This window comes from Ambystoma mexicanum, chromosome 3q (genome assembly GCF_040938575.1).
Source record: "Ambystoma mexicanum isolate Mex_15411 chromosome 3q, UKY_AmexF1_1, whole genome shotgun sequence".
Taxonomy (NCBI): Eukaryota; Metazoa; Chordata; class Amphibia; order Caudata; family Ambystomatidae; genus Ambystoma; species Ambystoma mexicanum.
In genome coordinates this window covers 1,111,468,658-1,111,489,750 of record NC_090926.1, presented here as the reverse complement: position 1 = coordinate 1,111,489,750, position 21,093 = coordinate 1,111,468,658, and the positions used below count along the sequence as shown (strand labels likewise).

At 46.5% G+C, this 21,093-nt stretch overlaps 1 protein-coding gene across 1 annotated transcript in view; it reads left to right on the top strand.

Moving 5' to 3' along the window:
• LOC138447652 (neurogenic locus notch homolog protein 3-like) overlaps positions 1-21,093 on the top strand; it is a 536,025-nt gene that overhangs the window by 143,478 nt on the left and 371,454 nt on the right. The window contains exons 3-4 of the mRNA XM_069603876.1: positions 1,311-1,453; positions 9,638-9,973. Coding sequence (XP_069459977.1) covers positions 1,311-1,453; positions 9,638-9,973 — 479 coding nt within the window. The remainder of the gene's footprint in view (positions 1-1,310; positions 1,454-9,637; positions 9,974-21,093) is intronic.

Genomic DNA, 21,093 nt, shown 5'->3' with positions numbered 1-21,093 from the left:
TTATTGTATATGTTTGCAACCATTCTATGTGTAACTGTAACCTTGAATCTTCTTGTAACGCGCCCTTCTATTTAAGGGTTTGGTGCGCTATATTCTTTCGAGAGGGGCGCCTGCTACCTTTTTTGTATTTTTGGTGTACTTGGTGTACTTATAAATTAACTCTTAATACTCTCAACTGACCATCCTTTAACGATAACATTTCTATTTGTTTTTACCAAGTTACAGGGTTTAGCCGTCGATATATTGATCGGCAATGTTATGTAAGAATGATCGCTTACGGCACTGTGATTGCTCTGGTCCACTATGTGTGTGTGTGTGTGTGTGTGTTAGTTATGCCATTTGAATGATCGCTTACGGCACTGTGATTGCTCTGTGTGTGTGTGTGTTTGTTAGTTATGCCATTTGTCCACGTGTTCAAGTGCTCTCATTAATGTGTATGCATAATAAAGGTTGGCAATGTCTACTGGTGGCCTGGCAACTGACAGTATCGGCTTGCAATTCAGGTAAGGAGGGTGCGGTACCACAAAGCGTCAAGTTCAGGCTTTTTACTGTAGGTGTCTTGGCACTTGTAGACTCTTTTAAATGTTCATCATTTTCAATAGACGTGGTTGATGATTATGCTGTACTGTTGTAACTCGGATGCCTGGGCTCTATTCCTGAAGTCCAAGCTAGACTTTGAAGTCTGTAATAAATTAGTTATGTGTGGGCTATACGATTGACATGACCATTTACACTGTTAAATAGTTGAATAACTGTATTTCCCTCCATTTTAAACTAAATGGCCCATTACCAGACCCCCTCCCTTTTCTGTAGCTTCCAACACCTTTTTCGATTCCTTGCCTACAGCTGGTTTCTTGTTCTCGAAGTACCTTTGGCTTCTGTCTACTGCACCTTTCTTGCCTCTCTATTCCCTTGCCAAATCCCAAGCTCTGTATTCTGACATACTATATGGGGTGCTGATGAAAATGCTTCATTTGGGAATTTCACGGGGTACTGAGCTAACGTTAATCATTTTACTGATATTTGGTTTGTAATCCTTTTTTCAACTATACCTCATTGGTTAGGTCTTTAATGGGCAAGTCACCCTTAAATCCTTTTTCATGGCACTTTCACATCTGTATGTAGATTGTAAATGTCCTGTTAAATGTCTACTTGATTCTTTAATCGTGCTACCCAAAGTGTTGCCTCTATTACTGGTCCTTGGTGGCATTTACATTTTATGTTTTTAAAGCCTAAGCTTGTGGTGTTGTCGGTTCAGCCGTCTATGAACGAAGAAGCACCTGCTCATTAACTTTGGTGTTTCTTGACAGGTGCCGCCCAGGGCTGATTGGAGATAGATGCCAATTCCAAGACCCCTGCCACCAAGGACCGTGCCACAACGGAGGGGTGTGCACCAACTCCATTGTAGACCGAACGGTGCAGTTTATGTGCGACTGTCCGAAAGGATTCCGTGGTAAGTCTTGTCTTTTAGTTTAATTGATGTGCTCTTTCCTCCTGAAACTTCCGAGCTGCAGTTTCTCCTGTGCAGCTGATGGCAAAATGCTGTCGGACACACAATGTCTTACAGATTTGCCAACCCAACCCGACCTGAGCCTAGGCAAGGACTCGTGGCTGTCGCATGGATTGGAACCACTTGGCTTTGCTCTCTAGGTTTTGTATCCCAGAATGCACAGGTTTATGCCTTTTTATCACAGGCTGAGAAACAAATAGAAAATCTAGAAAAGCATACGCTAACTTTAATTACATTGTTGTTTCTAAAATATATCGGTGTGAAACCGTGAAATGATTACGATTGCCAATTTGATCAAATGGTCATCTATGCTGTACTTGCGAAGTTGGTGGAAAAGAATTGAGATTATTTCAGGCGCGTGCGGAGTATTGAGGAACAGCATGATGTAGGTGTTTTGGACGTTTGACTCGTGAGCGGTTTGGGGGAGCATCTATTCTCTTGGTGATTGGGGGGGTGAAGGAATAGGGTGGGGCGGCAGTAGAGGGGGATGAGGAGTAGGATGTGGCAGCAGGACGGGATCTGGCACAGAGGTGAAGGTGCATGCAGAGGCATGAATAGGCATATGATGTAGTTGGAGGGGTGGGAAGGAAAGGTGCCACAGTGTGCACTAACGAGCATAGCACGAGAGAACAAGGTTTGTATCTCCTGTATACAGACAGAAATCTCTAGCACCTGACTGGCTGGGCACACCCAAAAGGGTGCTAATAAAAAGATATGCAGTGTTTATTAATAATAGACTGCACATAAAATACAAATGGAGTAGTATGTGCTAGAAAAGAATACACAAGATACAATGTTCATTATGAACTACTAAATGGCCTTCGGCAAGACCCTTCCTTCCCACTAATAAAATCAGTGTCGGGGATAATACTTGGTGGAAAACCTTATTTCAAATGGATTGTGTCCTCCCACGTATTCCTCCTCGTATTTATGATTCTCTCTCCAGCTGCTTTGGATTTTTTTTCTTTGGACAGGGCCCTGAGTGCAGTGTCGAGTCGATGTCCCTCAAGGGCCTCAGACTGCCAGCGTCATCAGTATAAGTAGCGCACGCAGCGCCTGTTTTGCTTCAGTTTTTCCAAGCTAACGCTTTGAGAGAATTACAGCCGCTTCAGTGAACATGGTGATTTTCGTTTGAAAAATGACTTCTTTATCGACACAATCGACACCCAAGTCAGGCTTTAGGAAGTGCCAAGACTGTGGGTCGAAGAGGTCAATCACTCACCCTCACCACGGGTGTCTGGTTTCCGGCCACAGTACCTCCGACTGTGGCTCCTGTCAGGCCATGACCGAGAAGGCTCTCAGGGATTGTAAGGGTAAATTGGTGGTGGGGAGATTACTTTTGAACTCTATCTTCGAAGAGGTAAAAGACAGTTGAGGGATTCTTCTCAATGCAAAAAGTCCAAACTGACTCGAAGTCGATCGTGCCATGCTTCATCTTCGAAGAAGGCCAAGAAGAGGCATCATAGGTCACCTTCTACCTCCAGTGATTCCTTGACCGAGGTAATCTGGTATCATACAAAATCAGATTTCCCTGCTAAATGGGACGCATTTCGTAGTGAAATGCTTCAAATAGTTGAGAATACGGCCTCGACCCCCTCGAATGACAAGCAGAAAATCCATGCCCCAGTTGCTCCGCATAAGGATGACAAAGGGACTTCTAATACAAAATCTTCAAAGCAGAGAAAGCAGCGATTGAAGCCGGTTCTGCATCGAGAAGTTCTCGATCCAATGAAAAATTGTTGAGTGCTTAGTCGGGAACCTAGCCCATCTAGGGTTCCATCGAAAAAGCACAAGAAGTCAACAATTTCAACTCCATCGGAGACGACGAAACCAAAGTCTACGCTGACTAAATCTGAACTGATGTTGAAGCTATAGTGGGTGACTACTTTGACATTGTCGAAGCCAGTAGTGGTACAAGAAAAGGTTTACAAACCTTTGCCTAAAAAGGACTATTAAGTCTTGTCACCCATATGAGAAGGAACCGCCTTCTGATGACAATACACCACCTTTTCGACTACAGTTTGGCACACCTTATATGCCAGAGGGACTATTATCTGATCAGTCCAGGCTAAGAGATGTATAGAATGACCTTCAGTCAGCCAGTGGGTTGGATACCTTGTTAGAATTAGTTTGCCAAACTAGACCCAACTGAGCATGCTGACTCATCCTAAAGATAACTTAAGTTATTGAATTTTTAGGATGCAGTAGGCCTACTCCATCTTGAGCACGATGCCATGACGGACATCTTGAATCGGGGTCCTCTGCCCCAATTTCGCCCTCTCATATGACATTACAGAAAAGGGTCCCCACAAATTGAGAGACACCAGAAACTGCAGCAAATAAAAACTTTGCAAGGAAGTACAGGCCATCCAGCAGTGACTCGTAGTCTCTCACTAAGCATCCCACACCAGAAAGCTTGGCTGGTTCAAGCTGCTACATCTACCCATCCATCCATCCATCCTCCTGACAGGGAATATAAGAGTGGATGCCTGGGCCAGAAAGGTTTTCACTGCGGGTAGTATGGCATTGAAGTCTGCAAATGAGACTTGCACATGATCTAGATTTACGTTTACCCTGTGGAACTGTGTTGCTATGGCAGCTGACCACATCCCAGAAGGAGAGGAAAGAGACTGCTTCCTCACCATCATCAAGGAGGGAATGGGTGAATGTCCCCAGTTATGTTTGGATACTGCAGACAGAATAAGCAGATCCATGGCGGCCAGCATACTGTTACGCAGATTTGTGTGGTTGCAGAAGTTCGCGTTTGCACCAAATGTGCAAGCTAGACTACTCAATAGGCCCTTTGACGGCTCGAGACTGTTTGGCAGCAAGGCGGATGAGAGGTTTAGAAGAGTTGCAGACCTCAAAGGCAGCGGCTAAATCCTTCAGTGCTGCTATTCGACAGCCTCCTCAACCACCCTATTTGGGCTCCCCTTCCTGGATGGGTAAGTCCATTTGATTCTACTCATTTGGAAGAGGACAAGCGGGTCAGAGAAGATTCCTTTGTGGTGGATGAGGGACAGGTGCTAAGTCAGCCCAAGCAGCAGAAGCCTTGCCTTCAGCCGCTGTTTCAGCTGCCTCTAAACCACTCTGGGGCCTTGACTCACTAGACCCTAGTGGGAGGCAGACTTACTCAGCATCTGAACAAATGGCAGGGCATTACTTCAGAAGCTTGGGCACTGTAAACTGTGGCCCAAAGTTACTTCCTTACTTTTCAAAGAAAGGCCTCAATCATCCACCGGGGAACAACTCTATCAAAATTCCAGATCCGCTCCTTGTGCAGGAACTTTTGACCCTGCTAGAGAGGTGCAATAGAACATGTACCTGTAGCGGAAAGGAACAAGGGTTGGTATTCCCCATACTTTCTGATACCCTAAAAGGACGGGGAATTGAGATCCATCGTGGACTTGAGAAACTTGAACAGGTTCCTCAGGAAGGACAAGTTCAAGAGGGTTACCCTTTCTCATATACTTCAGGCTCTCCAACTCCAAGACTGGTTGGCATCATTGGACCGTCAAGATGCCCATTTTCATGTGCAAAGCCATCTCAAGCACAGAGTACCTTCACTGTTGGCGGTTCTCAGTTTCGGGTTCAGCCATTAGGGTGGACCTCAGCCCCGAGGGTTTTCACCAAGTTGATGCGGGGGTGGCAGTGAGTTTCAGGAGAGGGGGGACTCGAGTCTACCCCTACCTAGACAATTGGCTGATCAGGGCGTGTTCACCTGAGCAGGCACGGGAACATCTCAGCGTAACCTGCCACTCTTCACAAACTGAGCTTAGCCCTCAATTTCAAGAAGTCTCTCTTGATACCAACCCACAGACTCCAATTTATTGGGGCTGTCCTGGATACTTCCTTGGGTAAAGCCTCGCCACCCGAGGTGATAGCTCAAAACATTCTGCAGATGGTTACCACATTCCAGAGTGCCCAGCATCTTCTGTCATTTGATTTTTCTGAGGTTGCTCGTTCTTATGGCATCCTGCATTTTCCTGGTGCCAGAGGCTCGCCTGAGAATGAGATCTCTCCAATGGGCTCTCGGGACTGTGGCCCTAATTCTCAGGCAGAATGTCGAGCACCTTCAAGTCCTGAACAGAGCTGCTCAGATCTTCTGTGGTGGGCCACAGAAAAACAACATTCTCAAGGGAGAATCTTTTTGGCAGCCATGGCCGGACAGAACCGTAGTGATGGATGTCTCACTCACTGGGTGGGGATGCCACACCAATGATCTGACAATCAGCAGTTGTTGGTCTCCATCGGAGTCCAAACTACAAATCAACCTCTTGGAGCATAGTGCAATCCAAATGACGCTGGAGGCCTTCCTGCCATCTGTACAGGGAAAGAATGGCCTGATAATGACAGACAACACAGTGACCACGTACTAGGCTCGACAGAGGTGGTGGAGGGTCACTACCACATTGCAAAGGCAATACATCTCAGTTTCTGGATGATACAAGAAGGACTCTTATCAGTTCACCTAGCCGGAGAGCACAACACGGCGGCGGATGCTCTGAGCAGGCAGAGCAGTCTCCCACGAGTGGGAACTAGCTCAGAAAGTTCAAGAGATGCACACCCTTTGGGGAACCCCTCAAGTGGATCTGTTTGCGACCAGTGTCAACTGGAAGTGTGAACCGTTTTGTTCAAGGGAATTTCTTCCTAGAGCTCTAAGGGATGCGTTTGTGGTGGACTGGGAGTTTCCACTGCTGTACGTGTTCCCTCCAGTCAGTCATTCCTCACATTACCAGAAAGTTCGGGAAACAGTTATCCTCATTGCCACGGATTGGGCAGTAGGACGTGGTACCTGGACATGTCATCTGCTCTCCACTACGTCTTCCACAAAGAGGATCTTCTCTCACAAGGTCGGGGTTCTCCATCCAGAGGTCAAAACACTCAGCCTTCACGCATGGTTTCTGAAATGCTGAGATACAGGGATTGGGACTTCCCAGATGACGTAATGGAGATTTTGCGTTTGGCCAGAGGCCAGCAACAAAATCATTTACTCTTATGTCCCGTCCCCTTTCCTCCATCGTTGTGAGACATTCCGTCCTTCAGGGCAGAACTGGGGCACTTTTGTAAAAAAAAAAAGCATCAAACTTGATTTTTGTCCCCTTTAAAAAAAAAAAAATGTATGTGGAGCCACCGCATGTGGCCGTAAACCCACCTCACCCTTCAGTCCTTTTATCTGTGTGGTCAGACGCACTAGCATCACTGGGAATTTATTCCCCTTGTCCTTCCTTCCTGCTCTGGTTCCAGAGTCATCTTGTCCACCGTCCATGCTGGAGCATCTGAGATTTGTGTCCTGTTCATCCTGTGAATGTCGTTTCGCGAGGGCGGATCCCCTTTCTCTTTGCCTGTAGTGTCTAGGCTCGGAATGCCGTTGGGACTTGTGCTTTTATTGCGACTGCCTTTCGATTCAGGCACTCCAGCGTCATCTTATCAGGTGGGAAGAGGTGTTTCAATGCGTTCCTCCACCTCATTTGAAGCTCTTCATCAACTAGAAAGAAATGTCTGGGTTCTTTCCTTTTTATGGCACCCCAGCCAGGGGACTCCTTTCTGAGGTCTTTCGGGACCGGGAGAGGCTCGTGTAGCTGTACTACCAGGGATATCCGTGAGGTGCCCCGCAAGGGTCCTAATGGGCACACCAGAGACTCCTCCGAGGGCCCACACAGCGGGCTTGCCAAAACCGTATCTTCTTCCGAGGTTCCGCGTTTGGGGGCTGTTAGGGAGAATTCTCAGAAGTGCTAATTCCCTTCTACCTTGGAGACCCTCAGCTTTTTTCGCTGGACTTTAGGACTTCTCTCATGTCATATTAATGTGATTTATTCTGTTTCTTTTGACTTTGGAGTCTGACAAACAACAAAGGCGCATCATCTTTCCATTGTTGCACACCACCTTCAGTGCAGTGGCACAAGTAAGTCTCTTAGATCACCCAAAGGTTGAACTACCTTCTCTTGTTGAAACTGTTTCCAAGAGCAGTGAAGTGAAATTGACTTTACTTACATTTTGTAACTTTCTAAACCCAGCACACACCATCTTACCATAGGGTGCTGAAGGGGTTACTTAGTATCCCGTTTGTCTAGTTTCTCATGTAACATTTTTGTTACCTTTCTACAATCAATGGCTGGTGCCAGTGGTTTACTTTTTACTACCATTGTGTGTTCTTACCGCGGGCTGCGTTCACAGCCACAGTAGGGCACCCATGGGTGCCCATTTCATCAAAATGGCACTGGTCTTCCTTTTTTTGCCATTTCTTGTCGGGAAGGTCCTTCTTGAGATTTCGAGCCAAACCAGGTTTGGTCCCTTTATTTGTTTTGTCTTTGTTAGGATTCATGAGCAAAGCCCGCCTCTGTCTCCAGTATGTCTGGCAGGGGCAGGAAGTGAGGGAGGTTCCCAAAACTCCCTGTGCTTAATCCCATTGGTTACAGGAATGCACCCAAAGGTGATTGGCCGACTGGCTGTCCGGCAAGGACAGCCACCCTGCTGTGTGACTGACAGCTTGGCTGGAATGAATGGGAGAAACCTGCATTAAAGGCAAGGCTTTTTAGCTTGGAAGGCAGAGTTGACCACTGGATGAAGGAATCCGAAGAAGAACTTGGAAGAAACCCCTGCTGCAACTGCTGGACCATTGGTTTGCCTGGAGAAGCCCTGCTGCAGTGCTGAAGCTCAGAGTTCATCTCGACTAGAGAAGCCCTGCAAGGACGACCTCTCCCTTTGAGTTGGTGGGACCAATCAACTCCAAAGTAACTCCAACTCGCGCCTTGAAACACTTGTGTATAGTCGCGTTATAAATTCCATATCTCATATCTTACCATATCTAGCCCATCTGGACATCTCTCGGAGCTGGCTGTACTTCTGCTGCTGCTGTTGGAAGTGCCAGGGAGAGGAACACCAGATTGTGTGCGTTGCTTTTAAGTCAGACCCGAGCGCTAGGAAGATCCTCTGAACTTCCCCTATGCAGGACTGACCAAGCCTGAGCTACCTCAACAGAGTGCAGGACCCCAGATACAAGGAAAGTCTGAGATGGTATCCGAGAACTGCAGTGCTGCTATTTGCTGTCAGACGCGAGGCGCTGAAACACTCAGGAACCGCTCAATCGAAGTTTGCCCATTGCTGCCACTGACCTTCCCATTGCAGAGCAGGATACATCCTCCCTCTTGTCCCCACGGCTGAGGCTCAGGAACATGATCTGCAGAGCTGCACAGGAATTGAAGCCAGCTGAAACCATTTCTTCTAACCAGAGGTACTGTAAAGTCTGATTACTTGCCTCTTGTTGTGTAGCCTTACTTGCTCTCAGTTGAGACCTGTCCTGGTTACCTTGCAGAGTTGCTGAAGCTTTGCCCCTCACAAGCCTCCCAGCTTGTAGCCCTTAAAGTGTTCTGCTTTTCTACAAACATTTCTAAAAACATTGTGCAAGATTTTTTACCTACCTGCAAAGAAGATCTTCAGCTCCCCTTGACATTGTGCAATTAACATTGGCTGTCCTGGCTCCCTGAGAGACTCCTCTTTACCTCCGACTTTGTACATTGGCCCTTCCCACAGGAAAGGGTTAATTTACTCTGCTTTGGAAGGTTCTTAGTACTTACCTGTTTATGAATTATTTGTTAACCTTTGGTTTATTCCTCTATTCTATCGTTTACACCTAGCTCAGTATTGCTCTAAATGTACCAGTGATAAAGCAATGTCCAGTCTCCTAGCTATTTAAGTCACCCGAGGGTGTAGGAAGTGTCTGTGTGCCATTCCCAATGGGTATCCTCTAATTTAGAGAAATAGTGATTTGAAGTGTATTATAAGTGTTATCTATATATCGCTCCCTTCTGAAGAAGGCTTATACAATTGACTGTGAAAACAAATTAATTGTGTGATCAAGAAACCTTGAGTGTAAGTGTTTATTTGAATAACTGCTACTGTGAAACTCTGTCTCGCAACATTACTGCACATTGACCCCTCTTCAGATGAGCCGCACTAACCATCTGTGTAGTTCAGACTTATACCAAAGGTTGGGTCCCTATTGCCAAGCAGTCAAGGTTATTGTAGTGCTCCTTTTGCACTAATGTACAGCAATGCAAACGGGGACTCTTGCTTTGATAAACTGTTATAGTAGACTAATTATTCTTTCTGCTCTTCCCTCTGCAGGACAAGACTGCTCCCTGGTAGATGCATGTGCTACGAATCCTTGTGCCAATGGTGCTCACTGTACAAACTGGAATGGTCGCTACAATTGCACATGTTCGTCTGGTTACCAGGGCCGTAATTGTCGAAATGATGTAGATGAGTGCCGTCCACGCAACATCTGCCACAATGGTGGAACCTGCATTAATACACCTGGATCTTTTAAGTGCCAGTGTGAAACTGGGTACACTGGGCAGCTGTGCGAAAACCTTTATGTTCCATGTTCACCATCACAATGCATGAATGGAGGGACCTGCCGACAGACTGGAGACCGCACTTACGAATGTGCATGTCTGCCAGGTAGGATATCCCTTGTCTTATGAGTGAATTTACTATTTACTATCTTGACACATAAAAGGATATTTAATTTTGAAATGCAGCATATTATTCCTTGGCATCAGTGTTCATTTGGTTTTTAATGGGACAATAGGTACCAGATTGTTCTATCCTTTGTGTGAGTGTGTTTAAGTAGGGAGTCTATGAAGGGATTTACAAATTCGTCAAAGTAGTGTTCTCACCGTTAAGCTAGTAAGAGCCATGGACGTCTCTTAAGCAGATTTGTGCCCACACATGGGGGATCAATGAGTTCTTATGCTTGCTAGGTATAGTTATGGCAAAGCTGTAGTACATGTATGTGGTGAAGGCATTCGTCCATGAAGATTCAATGCTTTAAATATTGAAGCTGTATTCAATGTTAGCCCAAAATTAAAAAAGATGCTGGACCATGGCAAAGCATGGTTGGACTAGGGGTCTAAATCTGACAGTGTTTTCTCAGGTAAAGAAAGCCTGGCTGACCGTCAGTATGTTGTCAATAAGCATTTTTATACTGAGCCCAACTGTAGTAGACTAACCAGGCCCAGGCTTGTCCAGATAGTGCTGTATTGTGTCCCTACCACAGGAAACCATAACGTGATCTCTTGGGGACAGGAAATGAAAAACACTAAAGGGGATGGGAGGAAGCGAGAATGGCGATTAACAGATAAGCTTTTAGAAATGTAAAGGAGTGGGGTGAGGGGGTCGTCATATATTGGTACCAGGGGTGCATGTGTAATACCTGTTTTGGATCAAACAAATGCTGATTAAGAAAAAGAATAAAACCTGATCATGATGCAGAGTAATTTTTAGTGGAAGGTGTTTTCCAGGACATTGATTATTTGGTACTAGATTTAGTTGGCCAAGGTTGCGTAATGGACTCCATATGTTAGTGGCCCCTTTGGTGGAGTCTTCTTGACCAGGTAATCTTTTTGAATGTTCCTCACTGTAAACAGAGGGTAATCTGGCAGTGCCATGTGGACTGACGGAGGTGCCAGAGCCAAGAGTTGGTGGTGTTAAAGGTGACTGCAGGGAACAAAAAATGGAAAGTCTGTCCCTCTTCCAACACGTGGGTGCTGCGGGGCTCATCGTCTCACGTCGAAGGTCAGAAGACAAATAAATTATACTCCTACTATACAAATTTTTCACTCATGCTATGCTCTTGGCTGACCTTAAGTAGACACAAAGGAGGTTCTGGGGCACTCTAACCTTCACACACAAATTTCACTTGCTCCCCTCTGCGCCATCCGGCTCCAAGGTCTCCACCCTCGTTTTGAACTATAATTTTTCACTCCCAGCACCTTGAAATACAAATCACACGATTGCCGCTTCAACGGGATGCCCTGTCTGTCCTCTTTGAACATTTTAGGACTTTTTACTTTGGGGTTGGTGGTCAAAGGGCACCTGGTGCCATGGAATTGGGGGAATCTTAAGTCAGTTTTATATGGCCTATAACTCATGGTTATCCAGGAATGGGCCTGGGTCATGCTTTTCCCAGTGTGAGATCATGCACAACAGGCGCCGGCTCCCGATAGCAGCCTTGTAGGGCACATTCCGTCTCGGAAATTGCAGCCCTGAAACGAAAGTGCAGGGCAGCGGAACGGAAGTGGCTAACCTCAGGCTCATCATATGACAAACTGGCCTGCCGCTTGCTCCAAAGACAATACAGACTCGCCAACCATGCAAAAACAGCCGACATACAAGACGGGTCTCTGGCGTATCCAATAACATGGCTGAACTTTTCAAGCTCTGCAGGGAACTAGCCAACCCTTCTGCTGTCTGCTCCTCAGCCTCTCCTTCCCAGGTCCTCTGCAATGCACTGGCCTCACCTTTGCCACCAAAACTCGGGACGTCCTGACCACCCTTTATTCACTCCCTCACAACCCATTCCACACCCCCTGACACCCCACTATCCCTTCCCTTCACCCACCCCCCCCACCCCGTCGCACCTGAAGAAGTTACCAGAGTTGTCCGCTCCATGAAAGTCTCTTCTAAACCGGTCTCCCCTTGCTCATCCAGGACCATCAAGGAGAACATTCTCTCTTGCCCCTGCTCTTGCTGATTTCTACAATCACTTTCATCACTGGATTTTTCCTCTCCCCTTCCCTCTTGTGCACCCTCTCTTGAAAAAGCCATCCTCTGACCCTACTGTCCTGCCAGCTACCACCCTAATTCCATCACCCCCTTCCTGTATGAAGCTGCTTGAGAAGCTGGCCCTGCCCCACTCAACTAACTCGCTGAACTTGTTGGTGGCCTCCACGACCATCAATATGAATTCTGAGCATCCAGATGCATGGAAACTCCTCTTCTGAACACATGTGAAGAACTGCTCGCATCTCTGGACTCCAACTCCCCAGCTTTCTTAATATCTCTCGATCTCTTCTCTGCATTTGATACAGTCAACCATTCCATCCTCCCTACAAAGGCTCCACGGTACACTTGGTATCTTGGAACAGGCACTGGACCGGCTGATCTTTCCTCACTAATTGCTCTTCCCAAGGCATCCTGGGCCCCTTCTCTCCTACTTCCCTCTCCCCTGTAGTGTCCCTAAGGGCTTTATACTCTTCCCCCTGGCTCTTTAACATCTACTTTGCTTTCCTTGCATGCCTCATCTCATCTTTCCCCTCCAATTTCCAATGTTAGCAGATGCCTCAGCTTTTTCAAACACCCTGCTGACCCTCTTGCACCCTCCATCATCCCTGACTGCCTATCTGTCATCCAATCCTGGTGCGCCTCCAACGATCTGTCTAACGCCTGTAAAACTGAGATCCTTCTCATTGGGACCTTTGCTCTCTCCTTCTCCCCCTCTCTGGCCTTCCTCCTTGGGCTCTCCCACTGCGCCTTTAACTGAAGCCAGAAACCTTGGAGCGATCTTTGACTCATCTCTCCTTCCTCACACACACTCGGGACATTGCCAAGAAGTCCCACTTTCAGCTCTTCCTTCTCAAAGGAATCTTACCTTTTCTCACTTTCCCCTCAGAGGCTCAGTGACCCAAGCACTGGTTCTCTAGGCTTCACTACGCAACAGCCTCCTTCTGAATCTACCATCTTCCACTCTGTGACCCCCTCCAGCTAATCCAGAATAGGGTAGTGAGACGTATCCTTGGTATAAACCCAGGGACCGCATCTCTCCTGCACTGTAGTCTTCATTGGCTCCCGGTTGCTGCATGGATTAAATTCAAATCCCTCTGCATCATGCACAAGGCTTTCTTGGCGTGGGGACCAAGCTATCTTCAACTTTATCTCATTAAATACTCTTCCTCTAGACCACTATGTTCCTCTGGCACTAACTTTGTGTGTAAAACGTTTTGCTAAACAGAGGGCAGGGGGCTGTTCTCTCTCCTATGCGGGCTACCTCCTTTGGAACAGCCTCCCCCCACGCCACTGTGCCTCGAGCAGGATCTCAAATTCCAGAAGCTCCTTTTTATCACTGGATCTTTCCCATCCCCTTGCACTCCCTTGTGCAACCTCTCCTGAAAAAGCCATCCTTTGACCCTACCTGCCCTGGCAGCTACCGCCTTATTTCCTGGGAGAACCCCTACGGATTTCCTATGACGAAATGGCAGTGTTCGCCTTTTCTCCCCTAAATTGTGCTTTGTTGAAGCTGCGGGAGGTGCATAACTGCACGCTAGTCTTTATCACACCCTGGTAGCCAGCCAGATCTGCTTTTAAGAGCTGAAGTTTCTGTCAGTCGTTCAATTGATCCAATTGCCGGAGATTCCCAATTGCCTGCACCAGTACGACCAACAGGTATGGCATCCATTCCCACAATCTCCACTTAGTGGCCTGGTTCCCGAAATTGGGTCTCTAGCACAGTTCAACCTATCCTATCATATGTGCAACATCCAGGTAGTGCACAAACACTCTACACGGGCACAGTACAAAAGCCAATGGCTCCGCTTCTGTCACTGTGGTGTTTAGACAAACAGATTGATCCGCGTCAAGCTTCAGTTGATTGCGTCCTTTCCTTTATCTCTGACTTGCACCCACAGACATTCATAAACACACTTGCCGAACGTACCAGTCTGCTATTTGGGCACACCCAACATGGATTCTTCTTCGTTCTCTCACAAACAGTGATGAAAGTCATTTCACTGGTCTTCATCTTTCCTCTTGTCAAGCCTCCTCAGGTGAGATGGGACCTCAATGTGGTAATCAACACGGTCTGCGATAATCTATTCGAGCCCATGGAGGCAGTGGACTTGAAATTGCTCACCAGGAAGGTGGCATTCGTGCTCACCATTATTTCAGCTAGAAGGATTGGCGAGCTGCAGGCTCTCTCAATTAAAGAACACAGATATGATGGTGTTGCATGTGTAGTCCGGTCAGCAGCATCGAATGTTGCTCACATACATGAAACTATTTGAAGGTCAAGATACTTTAATGTGACACTGCGCAGATGTACTGCTCGAATTGGAATAAACTTCAATATTAAGGAGCGCAATAGAAAGCTAGACACGTTGTTAAGCTCCCTTTCACATTGCCATTTAACGTGAACATGCATGCGAATACTAATCACATTGGAATAGAAGTTCTTGGCTGTTTAGTTGAACAAGACTAAGGTGCTTTAGAAACTTGGAACTGCGCGTGCATCTGTTAGTGTGAATTATGTGATACACTGATGAAAAAGAAAAACCCCAGATATATAAAGGTGATTGGTTCTTTTTAAATGGAAATATTTTATTGTGGTTGTGATTCTGGAAATGCCCTATGGAGGGACAGGGCCCCCTGTCCTTGCTCTACCACTTCTCTGTGTGTGACACAATGACTGAGACAGCCCTGACTGAAACTGACATGAATGCAGTGTAGTGTGCTAAAAGGCAGGATACTTACCCCAATCAACATTCCTTTGTTATGGGTGTCTGGGTGAAGTGAATGGTCTGTGAGCCTGATTGGCTGCCTGCATGAATGCCCTTCTGTGTGTTTGGCTGACCTGAGCGTGGCTCAGCCAGAGAGAATGAGACAGATGTGTATATCTGGGGACCTCTCACTAACCAATTTTTTCAGAAGTCGAAGCTGAAGCAAGAAGATGGGCCATGTAGCCTAGCTGGAGGAGAGGTCTGCTTCTGCATTTCTTCACTGTAATCTGAAGCTATCGTGTCTCCCAAGGACTGATCCAGAGAGGGCCTGGAGACCTCTTCCCTGAGCTACGAGGGATTATAGTGCAAACTGCTGATCTTAATCCAAAGTGCCCTGGAAGCCAGTCCTGTGTGCCTGCCATCCGAAGGGGCCTTCGTGAGTCCTGAAGATGAGTTCCTGGACATCTCGAGTCGGAGAGTCCATTGGTGTTGCCCCGGGTCCAGAGTGCATTTTGTGAACACTGGAAGTCGTTGCGGTCTACTGCCCAGAAGAGGGGATACCATGGTGCAGTGCTGCTGAACACGCAAAGCTGCGAAAGTTCCTAACTGCCTGTGAAAATTTCAAGGGACATCTCACCATCACTGACCACTTATTCCCACCGGAGAGAGTCCAGAGTCGCTGAGGAAGGTCAGTCTGTGGGCTTCTCACCACCAGAAGCTAACGAAGACATCCAGAGGGTCCAGACTTGGTGAGAGTCTGAGGTCTGCTCCAGTGGTAGAGTCCAGGTCCCCAGAATCTGTCCAGAGGTCTGTGTTGCGGCTGCAGCACTGAAGAACCTAAAGTCTGAAAACCGTGATATTCCAAATGTGACCTATGCACCCATCACTGCCAGAAATCATCGAAGGGTCCAAGGGTTCTTACACTCATCTGCCAAGCCTTTAAGGAGACCACAGCAAGGTTAATCTTCACAGGACTCTACAGTCGGAGACGTCGTCGACCAAAGGAGAGCACCGCCAAGAGTCAAACTGCTGCACTTTAGAAAGACTTTGGCTTGGTTTTTCTTCTTGGATTCCGCATCCCAGTGGCTCCTTCCAAAGGGGGTCCTTCCTCGGAGGGAATCGTTGAGTGATAACGAGAAACTCTGCCCCATCACCTGCCAAAGCACCAAAAGGTATTGTGACTAAGAGCATCTTCAAGCCTTGGGAGTCATCCAGGGGTCCCAGATTGGTCTTGGATCGTGATCTCATGTGGCCCCTCAGGTGCTTTGGGTGGTAGAACCTTTTAAAAGAAAGCAGAAGGTTTTTGAACATTATTGGAATGGGCTGTAAAAGACACCAGAAGTTACTCCCTACCATTTTCATTACAGGTTGCCGAGGTGGGGGAGCCTCACACAGAATTGTGTATCTAGTTTAAAGAAAGCATTCTGCCACTGTTCACAACTAACCTGCCTTTCTTCCCTAGTATATGCTGATACACCTCGCTTAAGTTCACCTACCATTTTTTAAGTCTGTCTGCAATTAGTGCAGTTATTACAGCATGTATGTATTGTGTGGTACCACAGCGTGTATATATTTACCATTCCTTGAATAAGTATATCCAAGTACAAAGTGTTATTATTTAAATGTATATATTACTGTATCATATTTTATATGAAGAAGCTGTGATCACCTAACATACTGTGTGGACATTCCTTTGTGGGGGCCTTGGGGAAACACTGAACCTGCCTGCATCGCCTCCTGAAAGCTTAAGCCTGGCTGCACGTTCATTGCTACCAAATTGAGAGCCTTGCTTGGGTGTTTTGTGCATTTAGTCTACCACATAGAGGGTAGAAGTACAGATGCCCATATCCAGTCCTTACAGTGGTTTACACTATCAAAGGACACTGGGTTGAAACATCTGTGTATTTCGCCATTCCCCTGATGAAGTTCCTCTAATACGTGATTAAATTTAAGGAACGAAACATGTTTGGCTGATTTAGCTAAATATATTGTTCATTTTTGCCAATTGCCAATTTGACTCAGACTTGTTGGCTGAGTAAACCTAGGCATTTGAGTGAATTTATTGTAATACAGGATATGCCTTGTTTGGTGGTGATGGGAAGCATAGTTAGAGATTAATCAGTTTTATGCTTAATCCTCTTTCTACTGAGATCCCCACCACTGTTTACTGGACCTCTGAAACATACTCTTTCACTCCTGAATGAGGGGAGCCTTTTTCCCTCTTGGCAACCCAACCTCTGGTATAAGCATGTACTACTCAAGTTGGTAGTGACTGAGCAGCCAGACTTATTAGATAAGGGGATAATGTGAGCGATAGGGTTGCAACATAGTTTCACAGTGACAAGTATCCAAATAAAACTTGTACTCCAAGGTTTCTTGACATTGAAAATATTTATTAATTTAACAGTGTTTGAATAAGCCTTCTTTAGAAGGGAGCAAAATATATAACAATTTATACTTCAATAAATGCACTCTGTTTCACTAAATCAGCAAATACCCATTTGGGATGGCACACATACTTCCTACTCCCTGAGAGGAGCGGACATTAATATATCACTAGTACATTTAGAGCAATACTGAGTTAGGTGTCAAAAAGGAAAAGGTCAGGGGAGAAAACAATGGTTTACAAGTATCTCAAACCAGTAAGCATGTTTAAACCCACAATGCAATGTAAATTAACCCTTTCCCAGCCACACAAGTGAAGGATGTGTGACTCTTTGGAGAGACCGATCAAAGCACACATTTGGAGGATAGAGTATCAGGGAGCCAGGACAGCCAAAGTCAATTGAGCAAAGTCTAGGGGAACTGAAGTTCTTCTTGAAGGTAAGTAAAGTCTTGCACAATGTACTAGTTTTTATAGAAAAGAAATCACTGTTGGGCCACACGCTGGGAGGCTTGTGAAAGGCAGAGCTGCAAGCAACTCTACAAAAGGCAGTAAATGCAAGTCTCAACTGAGGACAAGCAAACTACACAGCAAGAGGTAGGTACCCCTTAGTTCACAGTACCTTAGGTCTGAAGAAATTGGTTCCAGCTGTAGTATGGCAGATCCTTTGGTTCCTGGGCCTCAGTCGTGGGGACAAGAGGGAGGAGTAAATCTCAAGAAGGACCTTTCCAACAAGAAATGGTGAAAAAAGACTGGGCCATTTTGACAAAATTGGCACCCATGGGTGCTTTACTGCAGCTGCAATTGCAGCCCACGGTAGAATCACACAATGGTAGGAAAAAGTAAACCACTGCCACCAGCCACTAATTGTTGAAAGGGTAACCTAGAAATGTAAGTAATGTCAATTTCATGTCACTGCTCTTGGAAACAGTAGTTTAACCAAGAGAGTATTTAAACCTTATGGAAATCTGAAAGACTTCCCTGTGCCACTGCACTGAAGGTGCTGTGTCACAATTTAAAAAGAAGATACCTATGCAGTTTGTCAGACTCAAAACCAAAAGAGTGTTCAAATCAAAGATAAATACATGAGTGGGAAAAAGGTCTTGCTCTCTCCAGGATAAAAATTAAAAGTCCAGCAAAGTTGATGCTAAAGTCACTTTCACCCTATGGGATTGCATAGCAATGGCAGTGAACATATCCCCGAAGGGGAAGAAAGACTGTTTCCTAAAAATTGTCAAGGATGGGAAAGATGCAATGTGTGAATCCCTCCAGGCTAGTCTCGACTCTGCTGACAGTATCAGCAGGGCTATGGTTTCTAGGACTGTAAAGCGCAGATTTACCTGCTTGAGAGGCTGGTTTTTCTACGGATGTGCGGTCTAGACTGCCCTTTGATGGCACACATTTGGCAGCAAGGCTGACGAGAGCCTGGAGAAATCCTATGGCACTGCAATCAGACAGTCACAAACCTGCCCCTCTAGTACGGCTTGGAGGGGCAGGTCCTTTCGCTATTCTTCCTCAGTAGGAAGAGGACTGTCAAATCAAAGGTCATAAGATTCCGCCGTGGTGGACGAAGAAGAGGTGCCAAGACCGCCCAGGCAGCGACTGCTTGAACAGCCGCTGCATCAGCCGCCTCAAAACCTCTCGGAGGCCTTACTCCACAATAGCCCAGTGGGAGGTAGACTCTCAGCATCTGAAATAATGGGTGGGTATTACTTCATATGCATGGGCATTGGAGACAGTTGCTGAGGGTTACTGCCTTCCCTTACTAAAAAGGCCTCTGGATCATCCACCAAGGAACGGCTCTTTCAAAGTTCCAGATCTGCTCCTTATGCAGGAAATGTTGACCCTGCTGGAGAAAGCTGCTATAGAACCAGTACCTGTAGCGGAGAGGAACAAGGCTTGCTACTCCCCTTACTTTCTAAACCCCAAGACAGACGGAGGATTGAGACCCATCTTGGACTTAAGTACCTCCTATGCATTACTCACCAAGCAGTGCACAAGACTGGCCCATTATACCTACAAGAAATATAAAACCATACCTCCCATCCTGCACACTAAGATCAAGCACCGCCCTTCTAGTGATCCCAACCTCTGTCGGGATTGGAGGAGCCGCCTTCTCAACCTTTGCCCCTTCTCTATGGAACTCGCCCCGTCTCTCCCTCATGTTCGACACAACCAAGACTGACCTTCCGCAAAGCTCTAAAAACGTGGCTCTTTCCGTAATACCAACCACGACTATCTGAAGCTATTGAACCCTAGCAACCTGATGACTAATGCTCAATGAGATCTCGAACAATGTCACCACTGAATATGCATATTTCGCTATAAGCAACAGCATGCCTTAAATGCGGAAATATCTATCTCCTTAGACCATAACTCCACTGAAACGCACTCCTGCCATATCACTATGCTTACACTCTACACCATCACACAATTAGAGTGCAGCTACATCCCTCGATCAATTTCGGTCTCTCTGCTCACATACAAACATTATCCCATGAACACCTCATCACTCTAATAAAACACTGCTATATCCCATCACAAACCGGCCTAGCTGCACACATAACCGTCCTGCAGGCCTAACACAGCCAAAACCTAGTCTTGGTGCCCACCCGCCAGACTGCACACATTCAACCGATATCAATACTACCACACCTAATCCCAGGATGCAGCTACCATAAGGCAATTACTTCAGCTGCACAACAATTGGTGCACCCAAGCACCCTACAACACCCTAATCTCTCAACTGACCTGGACAACGGTCCCCGAGGGCTTTTAACCTACTAGCACTTTGAGGTCATACCGATGATATATAGAGCGCTATATAAATGCCAAATAACATAACAGGAAGGAGAAGTTCAAGATGGTTACACTTTCTCAGATCCTTTAGGCCCCCCAGCTTCAGGACTGGATGGCTTCATGGACCTTCAGGATGCTTAATTTCATGTGCCAATCCATCACAAGCACAGAAAGTACCTGAGGTTCGCCATTGGTGGCTCTCATTATCACTTGAGTTCTGGGCTGATCTCCACTCCGATGGTTTTCACCGAGTTGATGGCGGTGGTGTCAGCAATTCTCACGAGAAGGGCCTGGGGGAGATTCACATCTACCCTTACCTGGACAATTGGCTGATCAGGGCACGTTCTCCTTTCCCTGGCACAGTCCCTGGAACATCTCAGCGTAACCTGCCACTCCCTCCACAAACTGGGCTTCTCCCTCAACTTCAAAAAGTCGCACATGATAACATCTCAAAAACTCATTCATTGGGGCAGTCCTAGATGCATCCTTGGAAAAAGCTTTGCCACCCGAGATGAGGAGTCTGACAAACTGCATAGGTATCATCTTTTTAAATTGTGACACAGCACCTTCAGTGCAGTGGCACAGGGAAGTCTTTCAGATTTCCATAAGGTTTAAAAACTCTCTCTTGGTTAAACTGTTTCCAAGAGCAGTGACATGAAATTGACATTACTTACATTTCTCACCTCAACCATAGGTCTCTGTCTGAATCCAAACTACACATCAACCGGAATCTCCTTATCAGCATTTCACCTAGCCAGAGAGGAGAACAAAGTGACGGATGATCTGATCAGGCAGAGCTTAGTCTCTCATAAGTAGGAACAAGCTCAGGAAGTCTTCACCATTTGGGGAAACCCTCAAGTGGATCTATTTGTGACTAGTGTCAACCCGAAGTGCGAGCTGTGCTGCTCCAGGGAATTTCCCCCAAGACGAGCTCTAGGAGATGTGGTCATAGTGAATTGGGAGCTTCCACTCCTGTACGCGTTTCCTCCAGTCCCTGTCATGCCTCATGTGATCAGGAGGTTGAGAAAGTTAGGGCAATCCATGATCCTAATTGCTCTGGATTGCACTACGAGGCTGTGGTACTCGGACCATCCATCTTCCCTCCACTACGTCTGCCACAAAGAGAA